Source organism: Mustela lutreola, chromosome 10, assembly GCF_030435805.1.
Source record: "Mustela lutreola isolate mMusLut2 chromosome 10, mMusLut2.pri, whole genome shotgun sequence".
Taxonomy (NCBI): Eukaryota; Metazoa; Chordata; class Mammalia; order Carnivora; family Mustelidae; genus Mustela; species Mustela lutreola.
The window spans coordinates 15,227,678-15,246,460 of record NC_081299.1 but is presented as its reverse complement, the minus strand read 5'-3'; the positions used below and the strand labels follow the sequence as shown (position 1 = coordinate 15,246,460).

Genomic DNA, 18,783 nt, shown 5'->3' with positions numbered 1-18,783 from the left:
TAAGAGGGACGCAAAGTCTCTTTCTACCACATGGCCACGCATGTACAACAGGCTCATAATGCACAGGTCACACACATACAAATACAGACAACACACCCTTGAGCCCTATTCCTCCTTCGCCTTCTTAACACAACACACAGTAGACAGTTTCTACTCTGAACACACAAAACGCACAGGCATGGAGAGCTATGGGTACATCTCTGTGCTTCCCTCCCACCGCCTTCTCTTGCCCCTCTCTTTTACACAGACATAGACACACACATATACACGGAACACACGGAAGCACACACGGAAGCTCCAAGTAACAAAACCCAAATATAGTCAGTCTCTGCCTTTCTGTAACAAATAAACACACAGGCACGCGGGATCCATGCCTCCCCCGCTTTTTCTCTGTCCTCCTTCCCTCCCGCGCGCGCCCGCCCGCGCGCGCGCGCACACACACACACACACACAAACACACACATACACACACACCCCGCATAAACACACGCGCAGCTGCAGCGCCCTGGGTCACACTCCGGAGCAGGCGCCAGGCAAAAGACAAAGGTCGCCGAGGCTCCCGGCGCCGCGCACCAGACGCAGCCGAGCCGCTCCCCGGGCTCTGCCTGCTCCCGAAGCGGGGCTCGGCCAGGTCCCGACCCCGCACCCCTCAACCCGAGGCCCCGCCCGTGCAGGCCTTGGGGTCTCCAAGCACCCGCTCTCCCTGCCCGGCGCGCCAAGGGTTAAGGAGGCGAAGGGGCGGGGCCGAGGCCGGGCTCGGGGCTTGATTGGCCACGCGGCCCAGCCCCCGCGCCCCGCTATTGGCCTTCGGCGGGCCCGCCTCCCCCGGGCCAGGCGCCGGAGCCGCGCTCGCCCGCGGGGAGCCGAGCGCGCGGCCGGAGTGAGCAGCCGCGCCGTCCGAGGATCGCGGCCGGGAGCCGAGAGCCGGGGCCGGGCCCGGGGAGCGGAGCGGTGCGGGAGCGGAGCGCGCGAGCTATGGTGAGTGCCGCACCCGGCCCCGCCTCGACTGCCCCGGCGGCCAAGCGGCGGGGGGACTCGGCCGGGCTCGCGGGGGGCTGGGCGCGGGCTGCGGCTCTGGCTCTGAAGGCGTGGAGTCGGGGGTCGCGCGGGCCAGACTCGACTGGCCGGGCTGCATCGCCGAGCTTCCGTCGGGGGCGGCCGCGCTCAGTTTGGATCTGGGCAGCTGGCCCCGGCCAGGTTTGGAGGGCTCAGGGTGGCCGATTCGGTTCGGGGACAGTTGGTGCAATTCTAGTCTGGGGCGTCCGGAAGTCCTAGCAGGGAGTGGAGACCCCGGGCATCCGGGCTGGGTCCGATACGGAGGTCGGGCACAATCGCGGAGCGGCTGGGTCCAGTTGGACCTAAATGTCCCGGGACGCCGAGGTCGGTCTGGGGCTGAGACTGGGCTTGGGGCGTCGTGGGTGGCCGAGCCTAGCGCATTTCGGAGGGCTAGGTAGAGGTCGAAGAGCTCGGGGCTGCCTGTCCCCCTATGGCCCGAGGGGGTAGAGGCAGCTAGGTTGGCGGCTGTCAGAGACCAGGGAGTGCTTGGGGACCCTACTTTCGGTAATCCGCTCTCCCCAGCATCTCCCTATAATGGGTCCTCAGAGGAGGGGGTGTTGAGGGGGCTGGCAAGCGACTCCAGGGAGAAGGGACTTGCAGGGGGGATTTCATGGGGGTTTCTGGAACCCCAGGAAAGAAACCCTTTTGGTTGAGGCTGGGTTTGTTGGGGCTGTTTTAGGGCGGGGTGTTGTCTCTGGAAGGAAACCTTGGACCTCTCAGTAATCTCTCTAGGGCCTGATGATCACTTCTGCATCATGGGGGTGGAAGCCACCTACTTCTCTTTGCTTTCCCTTGGACAGGCCCTTCTGATTCTCTCTCCTAGTCCTGTTCTGTGCCCTGTGAAGTGAGTACAGGTCACCAGGGAGGGCTTGAGGACGGCATGTGCCGGTGATGATGGCTGCCAGTTCCAGGGAGATTGCTACCTCCATTTCTCTGTAATGATGCTGTCAAGCTTGAAGGGAACCAGGCAGGGACAAGATGGGACCCCTGTAGGCATGAGGAGTTCCCCACCGGTATCCCAGGACCGAACTCTGCTCCACCCAGAGCGGGCGTCCCCTCCCCAAATCGCTTTTTCCTCCTCTCTCCTCTCCCCACCAATATCTACCTCCTCCTCTGCCATTTGCCTGCCCAGAGTCAGTAATAATGAAATTGTGTCTTAGAGATACAACTGGAGCCAGCCTGCCTCCTTGGTCAGGAATATCTCTCCTGGAATGCTCTACTTGGACAGTTCCGGTGGCAGGGAGCTCACACCCTGTGGCCTGGCGCTTGATTTAAGGTCTCTTCACAGGAGCAGTAAAAGGGGTTGAGACATAGAAGTCATATCCTTCACTCTGCCTTCAAAGCCACCCTGATCTAAGTTACTCAGAAAGACAACTTTTTTCCCCTTAGAAACTACCAAAAAAGAGAGGGCACCTTGCCATGGAGATACTTTTCAGAGGCTTACAACCTGAGAAACCTTCCACGCTTTAGCATCAGAGAGATTCAGGTTCGAAGCCTGGCTCTCCCATGTCCCCGTGGGGACTTGGATCAAGTCGAACCTTCACCTCTGACCATCAGTTTCCTCATCTGTGAGAAGAGACGAAAGGTCTTGGCTTGCAGGAGTAATGGGGGATTTGGTGAGATAACCCAGCGAGAGTGTTCGCTCCAACACAGCTTTATTTCCTTTCCCTACCATCTTTAGCTTGAGTTGGGACATTCTGTGTGACATCTAACCTGTTTGCTAGTTGGGAAGAAGGATTACAGGTTATCGTGAGGGGAGAAGAAGGGGCAGTGACACTTAGAGAACCATTCCTTTGTTCATCAGTCAATGAAGATTTATTGAACACTTACTATATGTCCTATGCTAAGGAGGGAAAACTGTCATTAACACAGCATTCGGGGAGCTTCTGCCAGTTCATAAATGTCTATAAGGATCCTCAGGCCAGATGGCATATCTCTGGGAGAGTCAGAGGTATCACACCAGGCGAGGAGTTCTTCCTGACTGGAGAGATAAGAGAAAATATCACTGAGCGGGTGACATCTGAATTGGAAAGAACTTCCAGGCAGGGGAACCTCTGTGAACAGAGGACCAGGGACATGAGTGCAACAAGGAATGCACTTGGAAAGGCCAGAAATGGTGCTTGCTTGGCACCTGGGTATGAGAGAGCCAGAAAGCAGGAGAGAGAGTAGGCAAGGGACATGCCTGGGGCCAGATGGCTGAACGCTTAGGCTGAGGGGTTGGAGCCCCACTGGGGATTGTTGACCCCCCGTGCGTGGGGTGGGTGGGTGGGGTGGAGGATGACATCAGGCTTCCTTGGCCCCTGTCATTTTGGTTTCCCCTAAACACTAGTCCCTGTGCTCATTCCTGAGGTGGGGGTGATTCTGGGCTGCTAAAGAGTTCATTCCTCGGATCTCCTGCTTCATGGGTTTTAAACAAATCCCATGTTCGCTCCCTTCCAGCATGGCCAAGTTTCCCCTGGTCCCCGGGCTCCGAACAGGGTTCCTTTGGAGAGAAGGTGGGCTATTTTCTCATGTCCTGCCTGAATGTCCCCTATGGTCCCCAGCCCCCCATCCAGGTCTAACCCCTCGGTGGGGAATCAGTGCAGTTCTTAAAGGCCTCAAGTGGACACCCCAGTGCAGGCTTGGGATGAGGGTTCTGAGAAGGCTTTTGTATCTCCTGTCTTCAGTTGTCCTCATACCACCCAGCAACAGGCACAGAGAGGTGAAGGAGATTGCTCAGGGTCACACAGCAAGATAAGGTCAGAGCAGGCCCAGGGTTACCAGGAAGACAGGTTGGGGGAAAGGAGGCCCAACCCAGTGTTCCCTCTCTGCTGTTGTGACGCCTTGAGAATGTTCCTCCACACTCCAACCTAGGGGCTGAGCTTAAAGCCACAGCCAAGGGTTGGGAGTCAAGTAAGTGGCTGAGTTGAGGACAGGGGCCACTGCCTAGGTTTGAACACTGATGTACCACCAGCTTGCTGTGTGACCTTGGGTCAACTCTTTCCCCCTCTCTGCACCTCTTTTCCTACCGAGCGGAGCAGATTCGCTTCCCTGGCAGGATATCATACGGATACAACCTAGGATCCAGTGTAGAAAAGCTTAAGAACTTGAGAAGGTGTTACTCTTTGAAGATGGGAGGCCAGCCACATGCCCCCTGCACCTGTCCGCTCGGAGGCCCGCTTCCGGCTTCCCAGAGCCCCGCAGTACCCTTTTCTCTGCGGCTCAGTGTCTATGCTGGTACCTGGATCACTCAGCTTTCCTGACAATGCTGAGATTTGTGGAAAACAGGTGCGTCGTGAATCTTTGTTAACAACAAGGTAGATGGTTTCTTAGGATGGGAGAGATCAGACCCTGTGGGGAGCAACAAGATTTGAGTAGTCAGAGGACTGTCCACAGGTGGGTTCAGCAGAAAGTTTCAGGCATTGGCCACGATGTAACCCGCTTGGCTAAAGTCCACACTTTGATGTCTACTGTGAGGGAGGAGTCATCGGCAAAGGTTTATGACTTTTCGTATTCCCACTCCGTTTTTTTTTTCTTTTTTGTCAGCTAGGTAAGCACCCCGGCCATAGTCACAGTGCTGCGTTCACTCGTTCAGCAAACAAGTCTGCCTGGCATGGGACCAGGTGTCGGGGCGGCCGTCAGCCTGAAGGAGAGTGACAGATCTCTCTTCCACAGTCGGGCGGACAGGCAGATAAGGAGCAGGAAATGAAAAGGGCAACTGCAGTCACCAAGGAGACATGTGGGGATCTGGGAAGCAGAGAGGGGGACCTCACCTGGGGATCAGACGAGGCTCCCCGAGGACGTGGCATGAAAGCCATGGTCTCAAGAATGCGTGGTCTGAAGGGTGACTGGGTTCCAGGTGGAGGGAGCCGTAGGTGAGAGATGGGACCAGTCACGGAGCCTTCAGCAGTCACTGGGTCTGGAGGCTGAGAAGATGATGTGTGGGAGGCGGCCCCGAGCAGGTGCATGCAGGGAGGGGCTTGTTAAAGATCTGGGGCCTCTATCCTAAGGACACTGGGGAGCCACTCTGGAATTCAGAGGCAGGAAGTGATGTGGTCAGAGTTGTGTTTTGAGATAGTCAACAGGGGTGAGGCCGGGAGCCAGAAAACCAGTTAGGAAGCAGGTGGAGTGGTCCTAGGAGAGACGATAGTGGACTAGACACTTAGTTACTGCCCCTCCTACCCCACCCAACAGCCCCATCATGCTGCCCAGCACGGGCAGCGAAGAGAGGGGAGGCGGTGGCCCCGGAGGTTGCATAAAGCCCATTCCCTGTGGACACTGACCGTCCTCCACATATTTTCGTACAAACAACAGTGGGGCTCCTGGCCTCAAGGAACTTTGATCAAATGAGAAGGATGAAATCCCCACATGTCTCTAAAACCAGGTAGAATAGGATGGTGCCAACCTGGGGATACCACTCTAGAGTCATCCTTGGCATGAGTATATATTAGGGAAGGCTTCCCAGAAGAGATGGCATTTGTGCTTCCTATGGCAAGTTAGTGAAATGGTATGTTTCCTAGGAGCCAAGTTTTAGAGAAATGAAAATATGAAGATACTCTCCTGTCCCTAAGGAATTATAATCTGTGGTGGGGGGGGAGTTTAATGAACAACCAACGCTAAGTGAACCCCTCAATCAGTGAGTGGCACTGGGGGTCTAGGGCCTTGGAGTTCTCCCCTTCCCCAGGGGTCCCCAAGAGCAGAGGTGGCAGAAAGATCCACAGCCTGTCTTGGCTCACTGACAAGCCTTGGAACAGCTCCCTCCTCCCCACAGAGCCCTTGGTGGTGGTGGGGGATCCTTTGGGGAGATGTAAACAGAGGAACAAGTTTCTGGAGAACATTCGGGAAATTAGCTAAGGGAGGATCTAACTTCAGGGCTTGGAGACAGTGAGGCCTTGGCTACTAGAGCTTAAAACCAAAGCGTGCTTGTGTTCTGAACATCTGATTCACCTTCCCCATTTCATAGGTGGGAAAACTGAGGGGCAAAACGATGACCTTCCATGTGCCTGGGACTTAAAAGCAAACCTCTCTGACCTTCATGGGAACCCCAGGAAGTAGGTTTATCCCCAGCACAGAGCTGTGGAAGCTGACACTCACAGATCACTTTGGGAACTAGGGACTGGAACCAGGTAGTGAATTCCTGATTCCTCGGGATCCTGGCTTCAGTCCCAAGCTGCCACCCACTTGAGCAGAAACTCTGCTGTCCCAGGAAAGCCCCCCTGGGGACAGGGAGGGACAGGACTGCCGGGCAGCGGCCAGAGGCATTGGAAGGTGACTGGGGCCGGACGTTGACCAAGCTGAAATGTTATTTTTCACATTTGCAGAGCCCCTGACAGTTACCCCAATCCTTTCCCCCCTGGTCACTGACTGTTTTGGGGTCCCATCAACAATCCGTGGCAGAGCGAGGACTGAAATCCAGGCCTGCGACTCCCAGTTCCGACGCCATCTCCCTGGTTCCTGGCCTTGCCCTGTGGGCTGCAGCAACCCCCTGCCTGAAGATGTCCCAGGCTTCCTGCCCACTGGCCCCTGGGAGCACGAGCAGCCGCCCCAGCCCAGAAGCCTCCTCCCCCGACTCTCCTCCCCATAAGCTCCTTTTCCTCCTTGGCGGGGGGACAGGACGGGTATGAGGCCCAGCCGGGAGGGGTAGGGTTACAGTGTAAACACCATCATGTCAATATTTACCTCTGCCTGGAACCAGGCCTCCCTGCCTCCCACGCACTGCCCATCCAGGTGCATGTGGCCCGCTCCGAGGCTCTGGTCACCGAAAGCCAGGCCAAGGGGACAAATGTAGCTTCCTGGCCAAGCCCTGCCACGAACTCTATGTGTGGCTCTGAGCAAGAGCTTCCAGGGCCTTCGTTCTCCCATCTGTAGCCCCGTGGGGCTGGAACAGACCTCCTCAGGGGCGCTTTCAGCAATAACCTGCGGGATTACAGACACAGCGCTCTGGTGTGGAACAGGGGCCTGAAGCAGGGCAGACCTGGGTTCAAATCCCCGTGTCTCTGCTCTCTCGCTGTGAGGCTGTGGGAAGTCACTGAACCCTGCAGAGGTTCCATTTCTTCCTGTGTAAAATGAGATCCCAACTGTGCCTACTTCAGGGGGATGTTGGTGAGGAGCCACGGATCAAACTCCAGCTCTTGGCGCAGGGTAAGAACTGAGTAAGCCACGGTAATGGTGGTGGTTGTTATTCCAAATAAACATTTTATGATTCTCCGAGTCCAGACACTGGGTTACGTCACGTGTGAGCTGGAGCCAAGGGTGGGGTCTCTAACCTCAAGCCCTCCTGGCCCTCTGGGGGCCACGGGCTGGGTCAGGGGAGCCCAGGAGCGGAGAAAGCCCCTTGGTCAGCACCACCCCTACCCCTCACCCCCCAGCACACAGCTGCCCAGCCTCCTGGGCTCCTTCTGGTTGGGCGGAAGGCCAGGGCTGCAGTGACCTCAGAGATCTGTGGCAGTGAGGGGGTGAGGGAGGGTGGAGGGGGCGGAAGGCGGAGGAAGAAGGCATTTCCTAAGCAGCTCTTTCACAGAAATCCAGCCCACGCTCACTGTTCCCTTAGGCCCTGGGGAGGTGGCGGCTGCGTGCGGACCAGTGACCTCGCAGTGTGGGGTGAGGAAGGCAGGGAGGTGGGGACTGCTCCCTCCCTTTCTGCCATGTCCCTTTGGACGCAGTCCCCTCTCTGAGCTTCGTTTTCCTCCCTCTGACATGGAGATATTGGGGCCTCTTCTGGACAGTAGTTGCAAGCATTAGTCACCTGCTGTTCCCGAAGAAGCCGGCTCTGTCCCTGACACACAGTGGGGCCCCGGCGACACCAGCTGCTCTCACGATCGTCCTGTTCGGCAGGGCTGTGGGCTTCCTCAGGGCAAGACCGGGCATCTTCTAAGTCGTGTAATTTCCTTAAGTAAGATGCACACGTCTTGTGCTGCTGTTTTTACAAATGTATAGCCCTGTATAACCGCCACCTAGAGCAAAACGTAGAACACTTCCACCTCCCCAGAAAGTTCCCGGTGCCCCTTTCCATCTCTGTCTGCGACAGGTGGCTGCTGATCTGCTTTCTGTCACCCTGGTTTCTCCTGGTTTTGAACTTTATCGGATGAATTCAAAGTATGTCCTCTTGGGTCTGGTTCCCTTCAGCTTCAGTCAACAGTGAACAGTTTTCCGTTGGCCCACGTTATTGCATGTTCCAGAATGTGCTCTGTTGCAGGCGTCCCACTGGGCAGATGCACACGTATGGACGACGTTCCTGTCTGGGCAGCTGTGACATTCCCGTGTGTCTCTTGGTGGGCCTACGCAAGCATTTCTCACGGGTGGGTCTGGGGAGGGGGCCTGCTGGGTCTGAGGGTCTGTGTGTCTTTCACTCTCGGAGAAACTACCAGGTGTTTCTCCAGGGAGGTGTCCATTTTCCGAGTATTGCTTGGAAAATTGCTCGCCTCTACCGACAGGCCCAAGGTCTAGCCTCGAGTAGACTCCTGACGAATCTTTTCTGAAAGAAGGAAGAAAGTTGAGACTTTTCTTTGTCTTAGGGCTTCAGATGCACTCTGCTGGCCCTGCCCCTGCCCTCGGGGCCTGGCAGCTCTGGGACTGGCACTCTTCCTAGAACCTGTGCTCTGGGTCTCACTTGTCATTTCTGGGGGCAAGGAAGGGTTCTTGGATCTGGAGACCCCAGGCTGTGAAGCTTTACCAGTCTGTGCGACTTTAAATCCCTCCCTTGCCCTGGTCCTCAGTTTCCCCTTCTGCACAACATTGGGTAGATTGAAGGTTATGCTTCTTCACCTCTAGGGTTGTGCCTGCCCCACTCGTGAGCCCCAGCTGCCCTGTATCTCTGAGGAGGGGGCACTGAGGAAGTAGACAGGCCCTTCCTTCTTGGTACCCTTGCTAAGAGCCTCACTGTGAGTTGGTCCTCTCTGGGCAAGAGCCCCCTGAAGTGGGCCCCTGGCCGTGGGAGTCTCTTCCATGGAGGCCTGGCAGAAATGGCCTGGGTATCAGGCAGACCTGGGTCTCAATCCTGCCACTTCCTTGCTGTGTGACCTTGGGCAAGTCAGTATACCTCTCTGAACTCCAGCATCCTCACCTGCAGAGTTAGTTGTAAGGACAAAATGAGGTCCCAGCTCATTGTAGGAACCAAAGTGGATGGAGTAGCAAAATCCCTGCCCTTGAGGAGATGCAGTGGAGGAGAGGGACTGCACAAGCAACCCAACCAACCAGAAGGATCACTTCAGAGAAAGAAAAGAAAACCGAGTGATGCAGTGGTGAGTTAGCTGAGAGGTAGAGAGGGAACTACTCAAATGGGTCAGCAGGGAAGGAGGTGACATTGAACCGAGTCCTGAAGGATGAGGAGAGGGCAGCTGGGCAAAGATGTGGGGCAGGAGAGTTCTGAGAGAGGGATGTGGGGTTTGGCATGTTTTGGGCAGCAAGAAGCCTGCTGTGGCTGGACAGAGGGAGCAGGGGAAAAGGGGCCAGGTCGTGCAGGACCTTGTCAATCATGGGGACGGGGGCTGGGGGAGTTGACATTTTGGTCTGAGAGTGATGGGAGGCCGCTGCAGGGCTCCAAGCAGGGAGATGACTGGTTTAGGTTTTGCCAAGGCTCTGGCTGCTGTGCAGAGGATGAACTGCAGGGGGCAGGAGCGAGGCAGGGAGGCTGGTGGCAGGTGAAGGGGGAGCCGGATCTTAGTGCTTTTGACCTGTCCTGAGGGGGAGGCTTGTCTCACTCCAGGATCTGGGATGTTAGCAGCCACTTCAGAGGATGGGAGAGAGGGAGACAGGACATCCCAGATGCCACAGGACGTTCCGGCCACAAAGCTTGGTGGGCGAAAATTGCCTTTGGAGCCCAGCAAAGGTTTTTGTCCTAAAACCTCCACTTGAACTTGACCTTCCAGAGTGAGCTCGGGATTCCCCCAAAGTGGCCACATTCCCACCACCCCAGGCCACGGGGACCCAGAGAAATGGGCCAGAAGGGCACAGAGCCAAAGCCTGCTTCCCCTACTTCTGCACACCCTGGAGAAGTGAGGGCAGAGGAAGTGGTGGCTGCGAGGGGTTGCCCGGCCCCTCTGCCCTCTGGGCTCCTGCTCCCACGGCCCAGCTCGAGGGAATCCTGTGGCTTTGCGGTTCTGGGTGTCCTGGCTGGTTGGGATCACGAGGCAGCCAGAAGAAGGCAATACTTCATGTTTTTCTGTGGGCATGGAGTGGGAGGCTCGCCGGCATCCTGCAGGGCTTCCTGGAGTGGTGGGTGGGGAGAGGGCAAGAGGTCATGGCGATTCTCAGAGTCACAGAAGGCTGAAGTGGAAGTGTGACTTAGATGTCATCTAGACCAACCTGTTGCGGGAAGACAAAGCCTCTGAAAGGAAAGGAAATTTGCCTGAGGCCACGCAAAGAGTTAGAAGAGGGACTTAGACCCTGGTCTCCTGGACCAGGGAGATAGAGTGTTCTTTCTGGTTAAGATGTGGGTTTCAGGGTGCCTGGGTGGCTCAGTGGGTTAAAGCCTCTGCCTTCAGCTCAGGTCATGATCCCAGGGTCCTGTGATCGAGCCCCACATCGGGCTCTCTGCTCATCAGGGAGCCTGCTTCCTCCTCTCTCTCTGCCTGCCTCTCTGCCTACTTGTGATCTCTGTCTGTCAGATAAATAAATAAAATCTTAAAAAAAAAAAAAAAAAGATGTGGGTTTCAGAGCCAGACAGACCTGGGTTCTCGTCCCAGCTACATGACCTTGGGCCAGTGACTCTCTCCGAGCCTCCGTTTCCCCCGCCCTGCAGAAGGGGAAAATAGTACCATCTTTCTCATGATGGTGTTACATTGAAATGATTCTTGTAAGGCTGTGTAAAGCTCGTAGGAGGGTGCGTGCAGTAGGTCCTCGGTAATGGGTGCCGTCATCAACATTATTACTGTTGTGGTTCTGTCGTTCTAAGCCTTGTGTCGTGCTGGAAAGAATATCTGGGACTAGCCTTCATTTGTGCTGATTTCTGGTTCTGGTCAATGTGCCGAAGCCGGGGAGGTGAGGAAATTGTCTTCGTCAGCCCGCCCCATGGCTGCTTGCTTACTTTACTTCCCCAGATAGTTGGGAGACCCTTAAACAAGGTCCTTAACTGCCAGCCCCAACACACACACACACACACACACCCTTAAACAAGGTCCTTAACTGCCAGCCCCAACACACACACACACACACCCTTAAACAAGGTCCTTAACTGCCAGCCCCAACACACACACACACACACACACACCCCTCATGTGGGCTGGAGCGATTGTGTCTGCCTCCAGCCCGAGTAAGGGGCAGAGAGACCGTAAAGGCCGGCCTAGCAGGGAATGCTGCCTGACTCCCCACCTTCTGCCTCCGGTCCCTGCACTCACTGACTCCTGTACGTCCAGTGTGGCCTGAGGCTTAAGAGTGGGGGCTGTGGTATTGACTTGAACTTGAACCCAGGATCCACCACTTAGGTGTCCTGTAAAGGACCTTTCAGCAGGGAAATTTTCCTCTCTGAGACTTTGGCTTCCTATCTGTGAAGTGGGGGTAACAATCACCTGCCTGGGTGATCACTAAAATGAGAGCTAGTAAGATTGGAGCCTGTCGGGTGCACAATCAGGGTTCAACTCCTAGAGATGGGGGGTCACTGATAACAGCAGCAGGCCGGCTCCTCTTTCCACAGCTGGTCTTAGACATTTTCTTGACCAACTCCCGCCTGTCTTGCGTTGCCCCAGCTGCCTTCACTTCCCACCCCGGACTCCCTTCTGTCAGGGCACAAGTCACTTTAGGTGAGACTTCCCACCCTGTCAACGCCTCCCTGCATGAGCACGGATCCAGAGCTAGAGCTCCGGGACCAGCCTGCGTAGGTCTGAGTCCCAGCTCTGCCACTTACCCAAGCAACCTCACGCAGAGTCCTTAATTCTTCACCTTTGCCTCTGCCTGAGGAAAATGGGACAATAATAGTACCAAAACTCATAGAGCTGTTTATTTTTTTTTAAAATATTTTATTTATTTATTTGACAGAGAGAGAGAGAGAGCACAAGCAAGGGGAGCAGCAGGCAGAGGCAGAGAGAGAAGCAGGCTCCCTGCTGAGCAAGGAGCCCCATGCCGGACTCGATCCCAGGACCCTGGGATCATGACCTGAGCCAAAGGCAACTGCTTAACCAACTGAGCCACCCAGGCGTCCCTCATAGGGTTGTTTATAAACAAGCAGTGTAATTCTTGTAAAGTGTAGGATCCATGCCTGCCGTATGGGGAGTGCCTAGTGTCTGTGAGCTGATTTTTCTTTCTAGATGGGAGTTCTAGCAGAGCCCCTGCCTTTTCCTCTCTGTATTCCCAGCTCCTGGTGGGATCAGGAGGGATTTGGGGAGTCTCTAGGGATGTATGCTTTGGGCAATAGGTACTTAACCTTACCAGTGAAAGGGGCCTCCCTGGAAGGACTGTGCTTGGAGCCTCGGTCAAAGACTCAGGTTACATTGCAAGCTTGTTTATTTGGAAGACATTCCCGCCACTCTGCTCTGTGTCAGCCTGTGCTGGGAGAACGTGCAGACAGAGCTGTTCTGAGCGAGCCCACAGTCCATGGTGAGCCCAGGAGACGGGGCTCTGCTGTGGTTAGAACGTAATCAGCACGGGGCTGGGCATGCTGCTTCTGAGGACTTTCTGGGGCCACTGACGCCCAATGAGTCCTTGGGGGGAGAGGATATATTCACTTCTGCCCACATTAGGGTTTTCTCAATAATCTTTTTATTTTTTCCTGCCAGCAGTGTTTCCCAGGCTTAGCTATTACTACGTGATGATAACGGTGTTCGTGGCGTTATTTGCTGTGTGTCAGGAATAGAGCTAAATGTTTTATGTTATAAATTCACCTAGTCCTCACGTCAACCCTATGAGGTACTTATTAACCCTGTTTTACAGGGGAAACTGAGGCACGGAGAGGCAATGTATTGCTCTCAGTCAGTAAGCCGCAGAGGAAGATTTGAACCCCAGGCAGTTTGGTCACAGAGCCCAGGTTCTTACTGACGATGCTAGAATTGCTTCATCTAGAACTGACTTTTGGGGCGCCTGGGGTGGATCAGTGTGTTAAGCCTCTGCCCTCGTCTCAGGTCATGGTCTCAGGGTCCTGGGATCGAGCCCCGCATCAGGCTCTCTGCTGAGCGGGGAGCCTGCTCTCTGCTTTCCTCCCCACCTCCGCCTGTCTCTTGTGATCTACTTGCAATCTCTCTCTGTCAAATATATAAATGAAATCCTAAAAAAAAAAAATCATTATTTAGAACTGACTTTTCCCCACAGTCCTTAGGACCAGGCAGGCTCACAGACTCTGAGCATTTCACCTTCCGTGGGAGTCTTTGTAGTCAGCACAGGTGGAGAAGTGAATATTAGGTCTTTTTGTACAGGCTTCCTTACACATCAGCTCTGGGATGAGCAGGTTCAGACCTTCAGGAGAGAGGCATCTGGAAGTTAAAATCCTAGAGAATAAAGGGTCTCTCTCCGGAAGAGGAACAGGGAGTAGAGTAGGAGGCATTTACTGGGGGAAGGGAAGGGAACCAAGAGGGCTGAGAAAGTTGGAATTCAGACTGAATCAACATTTAGCTGAGTACATTCTTTGTGGCAGATGTGAGAGTGCCCTCCAGGAGCTCCCAGGTCTGTGGGAAAGATAGACAAGTCAACAGGTAAATTCCTGAATAGTATTTGAGTGTGTGGGCAGGAGCCTTTGAGGGCCCAGAGAAGCAGATGACTAAGTTGGCCCCAGGAGATGATACTGAAGTTTGGGTCTTTTTTAAAAAAGATTTATTTGAGAGAGAGAGAGAGCATGAGCAAGAGAGGCAGAGGGAGAGGAAGAGAGAATTTTTTTTTAAAAAGATTTTATTTATTTGTCAGAGAGAGAGAGGGAGAGACACAGGCAGACGCAGAGGGAGAAGCATACTACCTGCCGAGCAAGGAGCCTGATGCGGGACTCGATCCCAGGATGCCGGGATCATGACCTGAGCCGAAGGCAGCTGCTCAACCAACTGAGCCACCCAGGCGCCCCAGGAAGAGAGAATCTTAAGCAGATTCTGCACTGAGCACAGAGCCTGACATGGGGCTCGTTCTCATGACCCTGAGATCAGGGCCTGAGCTGAAATCAAGGGCGGAACACTCCACCGATTGTACCACCCAGACCCCCCATTTAGTTGGGTCTTGAAGGGTGGGTAGGAGTTTGCCAGCCAGGTGGAGCCAGTAGTGGCAGAGCCAGAATTTTAACCAGAACAGTCTTGTCTTCAGTGTCTATGTTCTCACCCATGTAACCCCTGCTTCTGCTCCTCGTAAACCTGGCTGACAGCAAGGGCTTCGGGGGATGGGGGTTGGCTGGCCTCTCAGAGAGGGTCTCTGCCTTCTCTAGATGGCCAGGAGTTGTGGTGTGTGAGGATGACACACACCTTCCGCCTCCAGAGCCCTTGTGGCAGCCGAAGAGGCACGGGAGACAGTGAGATGCTTCCTGTTGGGGTTTTCACCCTCCCCCCTTCTCCCACCTAGCACCTGAAATGTAGTTTGCATAAGGCACTTCCTCAGATTATCCCAACAACCCTGGCCGGTGGAGGTTGTTTATCACGATTTTAAAATTCAGGAAGGTGACTCAGAGAGGTCGGGCCCCTTACCTGAGGTCCCACAGCTAAGCAAATGCGTGCAAGAACCAGAATTTATACTTTGATTTGGCAAATCCCAAGGCCTAGGCTCATGTTTTTTGTTTGTTTTGTTTTTGTTTTTCTTTCAAGATTTTATCTAAATTCAAATTAGTTCACATATAGTGTAGTATCAGGGGTAGAATTTAGTGATTCATCAGTTGCATAGAGCACCCAGGGCTCATTCCACTACGGGCCTTCCTTCATGCCCATCCCCTAGTTACAACCCTCCACCTCACAGCCACCTTCCTTTGTTCCCTAGAGTTTTTTTTTTTTTTTTTTTTTTTTTTTTTTTTTTTAATTATTATTTATTTATTTGTCAGAGAGAGAGAGAGAGCAAGAGCGAGCACAGGCAGAGAGGCAGGCAGAGTCAGAGGGAGAAGCAGGCTCCCTGCGGAGCAAGGAGCCCGATGCGGGACTCGATCCCAGGACGCTGGGATCATGACCTGAGCCGAAGGCAGCTGCTTAACCAACTGAGCCACCCAGGCGTCCCTAGAGTTTTTTTTTTTTAAAGATTTTATTTATTTATTTGACAGAGATCACAGTAGGCAGAGAGGCAGGCAGAGAGAGGGGGAAGCAGGCTCCTTGCTGAGCAGAGAGCCCGATGCGGGGCTCGATCCCAGGACCCTGGGATCATGACCTGAGCCAAAGGCAGAGGCTTAACCCACTGAGCCACCCAGGCTCCCTGAGTCAAGAGTCTCTTATGGTTTGCCTCCCTCTCTGTCTCCATCTTACTACATTTTTCCTTCCTTTCCCCTATGTTCCTCTGTTTTTCTTTCTTAAATTCCACATTTGAGTGAAATCAGAGGGTATTTGTCTTTCCCGGGCTCATGTTTTGAAGCTGTTAGGAAGCATATCCGTTTACGATGAACCATGTGCAATAAGATTGCGTTGGTTGCCATGCTTCTCGGACTTGAGTGTGCATGAAAATCATCAGAGATTCTGCAAATGCAAATTTCACTGCCCTTGCCCCAGACTTTCTGATTCAGTAAGTTTGGAGGGGGTGTAGGAACCTAACATTTCCGACAGACTCCCTGATTCTGATGCTGGTGGGCCACGGCTCACACTTTGGAAATCCTGGTTTATTACATACCTGCTCTGGGCTCAGCATTGTCATGGGATTTTCTTTTGTCATGTCAGCCATCAGAACATCGCTGGGTAGAAACTGAGGCAAAAGGAGCGGGGAGTCCTGAAAGACATTTCTGTCAGTCCTAATGAAGACACTGGTAACCAGTCTGTCTAAAGCATTATCTAAACCTTCAGAATAACAGGACCGGGGGCACCGGCCTGGCTTGGTTGGTAGAATGTGTGACTCTAGATCTTGGGGATGTAAGTTTGAGCCCCACGTTGGGTGGAGAGATTATTTAAAAGAAAATCTTGGGGCACCTGGGTGGCTCAGTGGGTTAAAGCTTCTGCCTTCGGGTCAGGTCATGATCTCAGGGTCCTGGGGTCCAGCCCCACCTCGGGCTCTCTGCTCAGCAGGGAGCCTGCTTCTCCCTCTCTCTCTGCCTCTCTGCCTACTTGTGATCTCTGTCAAGTAAATTAAAAACAAAAAAATTAAAATTTTTTTTTAAAATAAAAAGAAAATCGTGGGGTGGCTCAGTGGGTTAAAGCCTCTGCCTTCGGCTCAGGTCATGATCTCAGGGTCCCGGGATTGAGCCCCGCATCGGGCTCTCTGCTCAGCGGGGAACCTACTTCCACCCCTCTCCCTGCCTGCTTCTCTGCCTACTTGTGATCTCTCTCTCTCTCTCTCTCTGTCAAATGAATAAAGAAAATCTTAAAAAAAAAAAAAATCTTAAAAGGGGGGTGGGTGGGAGGGGCTGGTTCAGCCCAGGCTGGTGGTAATGGCAAGGGAGAAGCGGAGACACTGAGGGAGTAGAGCCGATGGGGATTGACTGGGCTGGGGCTGGGGACCCGGCCCAGTGCTTTGACAGGTGAGAACAGAGCGTACAAAGTTGTGTGAGCTGCTCTGGGCCTGGGTCATAGCTCAGTATCAAAACTCACATCCCAGGCCTCCCGTGAAACTCTTGACTCCGGGCCAAGATTCCCGCAGCCACACCTGCAGAATTCTTCCAGGCCTTCTGGTGTCTGGACCCCCTCCCTGCAACCCCTCCCCGAAAGACTGGTGGCTTCTAGGGAGGGGGATGCTTCATGTGCACACATTCTGTCTTTGAAGCAGCTGGGGGTGGGGAGGGGCTGTACTGTGACCTCCAGATTCTTTCTCTGTGACCTCTGCACTGAGGCCCTCCCCAGGCTTTGAAGGAGTCCACAGAAGTGGGCCTGGGGGGGCGGTGGTGGTTGGAACAACTCCACACAAGCAGCCCCTCCCTGGGCTCTTAGGAGATGCCCTGCTGTGGAGAGAAACGAGCCACAAGAAAGCCTGGGCCTAGTCGTTGCCCAGTGCCATCTCCCCAGAAGCAAGGGGACACCCCTTCCTCCAAACCTCTTGAAGTGGAAACTGTCCTACCTTTTGCAGGCTTCTGTTTTCTTCCCCCAGTGAAGCTTGTCTGGCAAATACGACCACGGAGATGTTCACTGAAGGGAATTTCTAGCTCTGCAGGCCTCTCCCTGCCTCCCACCCTGGCCTGAACACTCGGCTCCTGGGATCCAAGACAGCCCTAGCGCCCCGTCGTGAAACTCAACCCCTCTGAGCCCCCATTCTTCTTAGAATTTGGAGTCGCTTTGGGCTCCTTTTTTCTTACCAGGTTCTAGAGCCCACTCACCTCACTCTTCTCCCCGGGCATTGTCCCAGACCTTGGACCTGGGCCCGATCCCTCTGTGGGGACTGGCTCCCCTGCTCTCCTGGAGACCAGCCCTCCCTCCGCCCCCACAGTCTCCTGGGGTTCTGTGTCTCCCCCAGTGACCCGGCCTTTCTCACCCTGCCAGTCAGTGGGCACTCAAGAGATGTGCTCTCCTCCTTCTGCCACACCCCCTCCCCCCACCACCCACCCCAGCTCCCCCCCTCTGTGGCCCCCGCCTTAGCTTGGGCGGGACGCTCCCCCGCATGGGTATTTTTGCTCAGGGAGTAGTGTGCTGTGTGGCTGCCGAGCCTGGAAAGCCGCTATTGTTGGCTCAGAACATCGGATGGAAGAAAGATGAGGTCTGAGAAGGGGCAGGGGCAACATTCAGTGCTACTGACTCAGCCCCCTGGTCCTGGTGCATCAGGGTGAGGCAAGTTTAGGACAAGTCTAAGAAGGTTCCCTTCCCACAGTAGGGAGCTCAGTTCTGGAAATCATGGCGCTGGTGTGAAATGGGCAGCGGGTTTGGAAATGAGGTGGGTTGGTGTACGGGCCACTAGCGGCCTCACAGAGAAGCCAGGAGTTCCCAGTACTGGGACCCCTTTATAACTCTTTCTAACACCTGTTCTCAGGGCTCCCTGACCTGGAACCACAGTTTAGGGAGCATCCACTTTGAGCCAGGCGCTGGGGTGAACAGCACATGTGTTGACTCATTTTCTTGGAATCGATTCTCAAGGGATGGGTCCTGTTGCGTCCCCATTGAACAGATGAGGATGCTGAGGCCTGGTGAGGCCACACTGCTTAGAGATGGCGGAGCCAGTGTTTTGGCTGACTCCAGAATCAGAGTTTCTTGTTGGCTCCTATGAAGGGTCCCACATCAGGGTGGAGGCGGGGTGTGCTTCGGGCTCAGAAGGGCCAGGGATGAGAGAAGGCCAGCCAGGCAGAAGGTTGCCCTGGAGCCCCAGGCAGGGGTCCTCCTGGAGGGGAGCAGGTGGCACCCTCGGGACGGCAGGCAGCTGGCAGCATGCATGGAGCAGCATATAGAACAGGCACTGTTCTGTCCTCAAGACATTCATGTCGTTACTTTCTTTCTTTTCTTTTTTTTTTTTTTTTTAAGATTTTATTTATTTATTTGACGGACAGAGATCACAAGTAGGCAGAGAGGCAGGCAGAGAGAGAGAGGAAGGGCAGCAGGCTCCCTGCGGGGCTGGATCCCAGGACCCTGGGATCCTGACCTGAGCCGAAGGCAGAGGCTTTAACCCACTGAGCCACCCAGGCGCCCTCATATGGTTACTTTCATTCTGACTGTTACTTCTCTCCCCTGCAGGGGAAGTCCTCAAGGGCAGAGACTGCTGTCTTGCACACTTGCGGTCAGCGTGTGCCCAGTGGAGGATGAGCATGAG

At 54.5% G+C, this 18,783-nt stretch overlaps 1 protein-coding gene across 3 annotated transcripts in view; it reads left to right on the top strand.

The window, feature by feature from the left end:
• The first annotated feature begins 842 nt into the window (after positions 1-842).
• The window catches only part of ECE1 (endothelin converting enzyme 1), a 115,056-nt gene continuing 97,115 nt past the window's right edge, over positions 843-18,783 (top strand). Inside the window, exon 1 of one of the 3 annotated variants that reach the window (XM_059138406.1) lies at positions 843-978. In XM_059138406.1, the coding sequence (XP_058994389.1) occupies positions 976-978 (3 nt within the window). In that variant the 5' untranslated portion in view covers positions 843-975. Of the gene's footprint in view, positions 979-7,116; positions 7,177-18,783 lie in introns of those variants that run through there. The other 2 variants (XM_059138408.1, XM_059138404.1) reach the window with 2 other exon arrangements.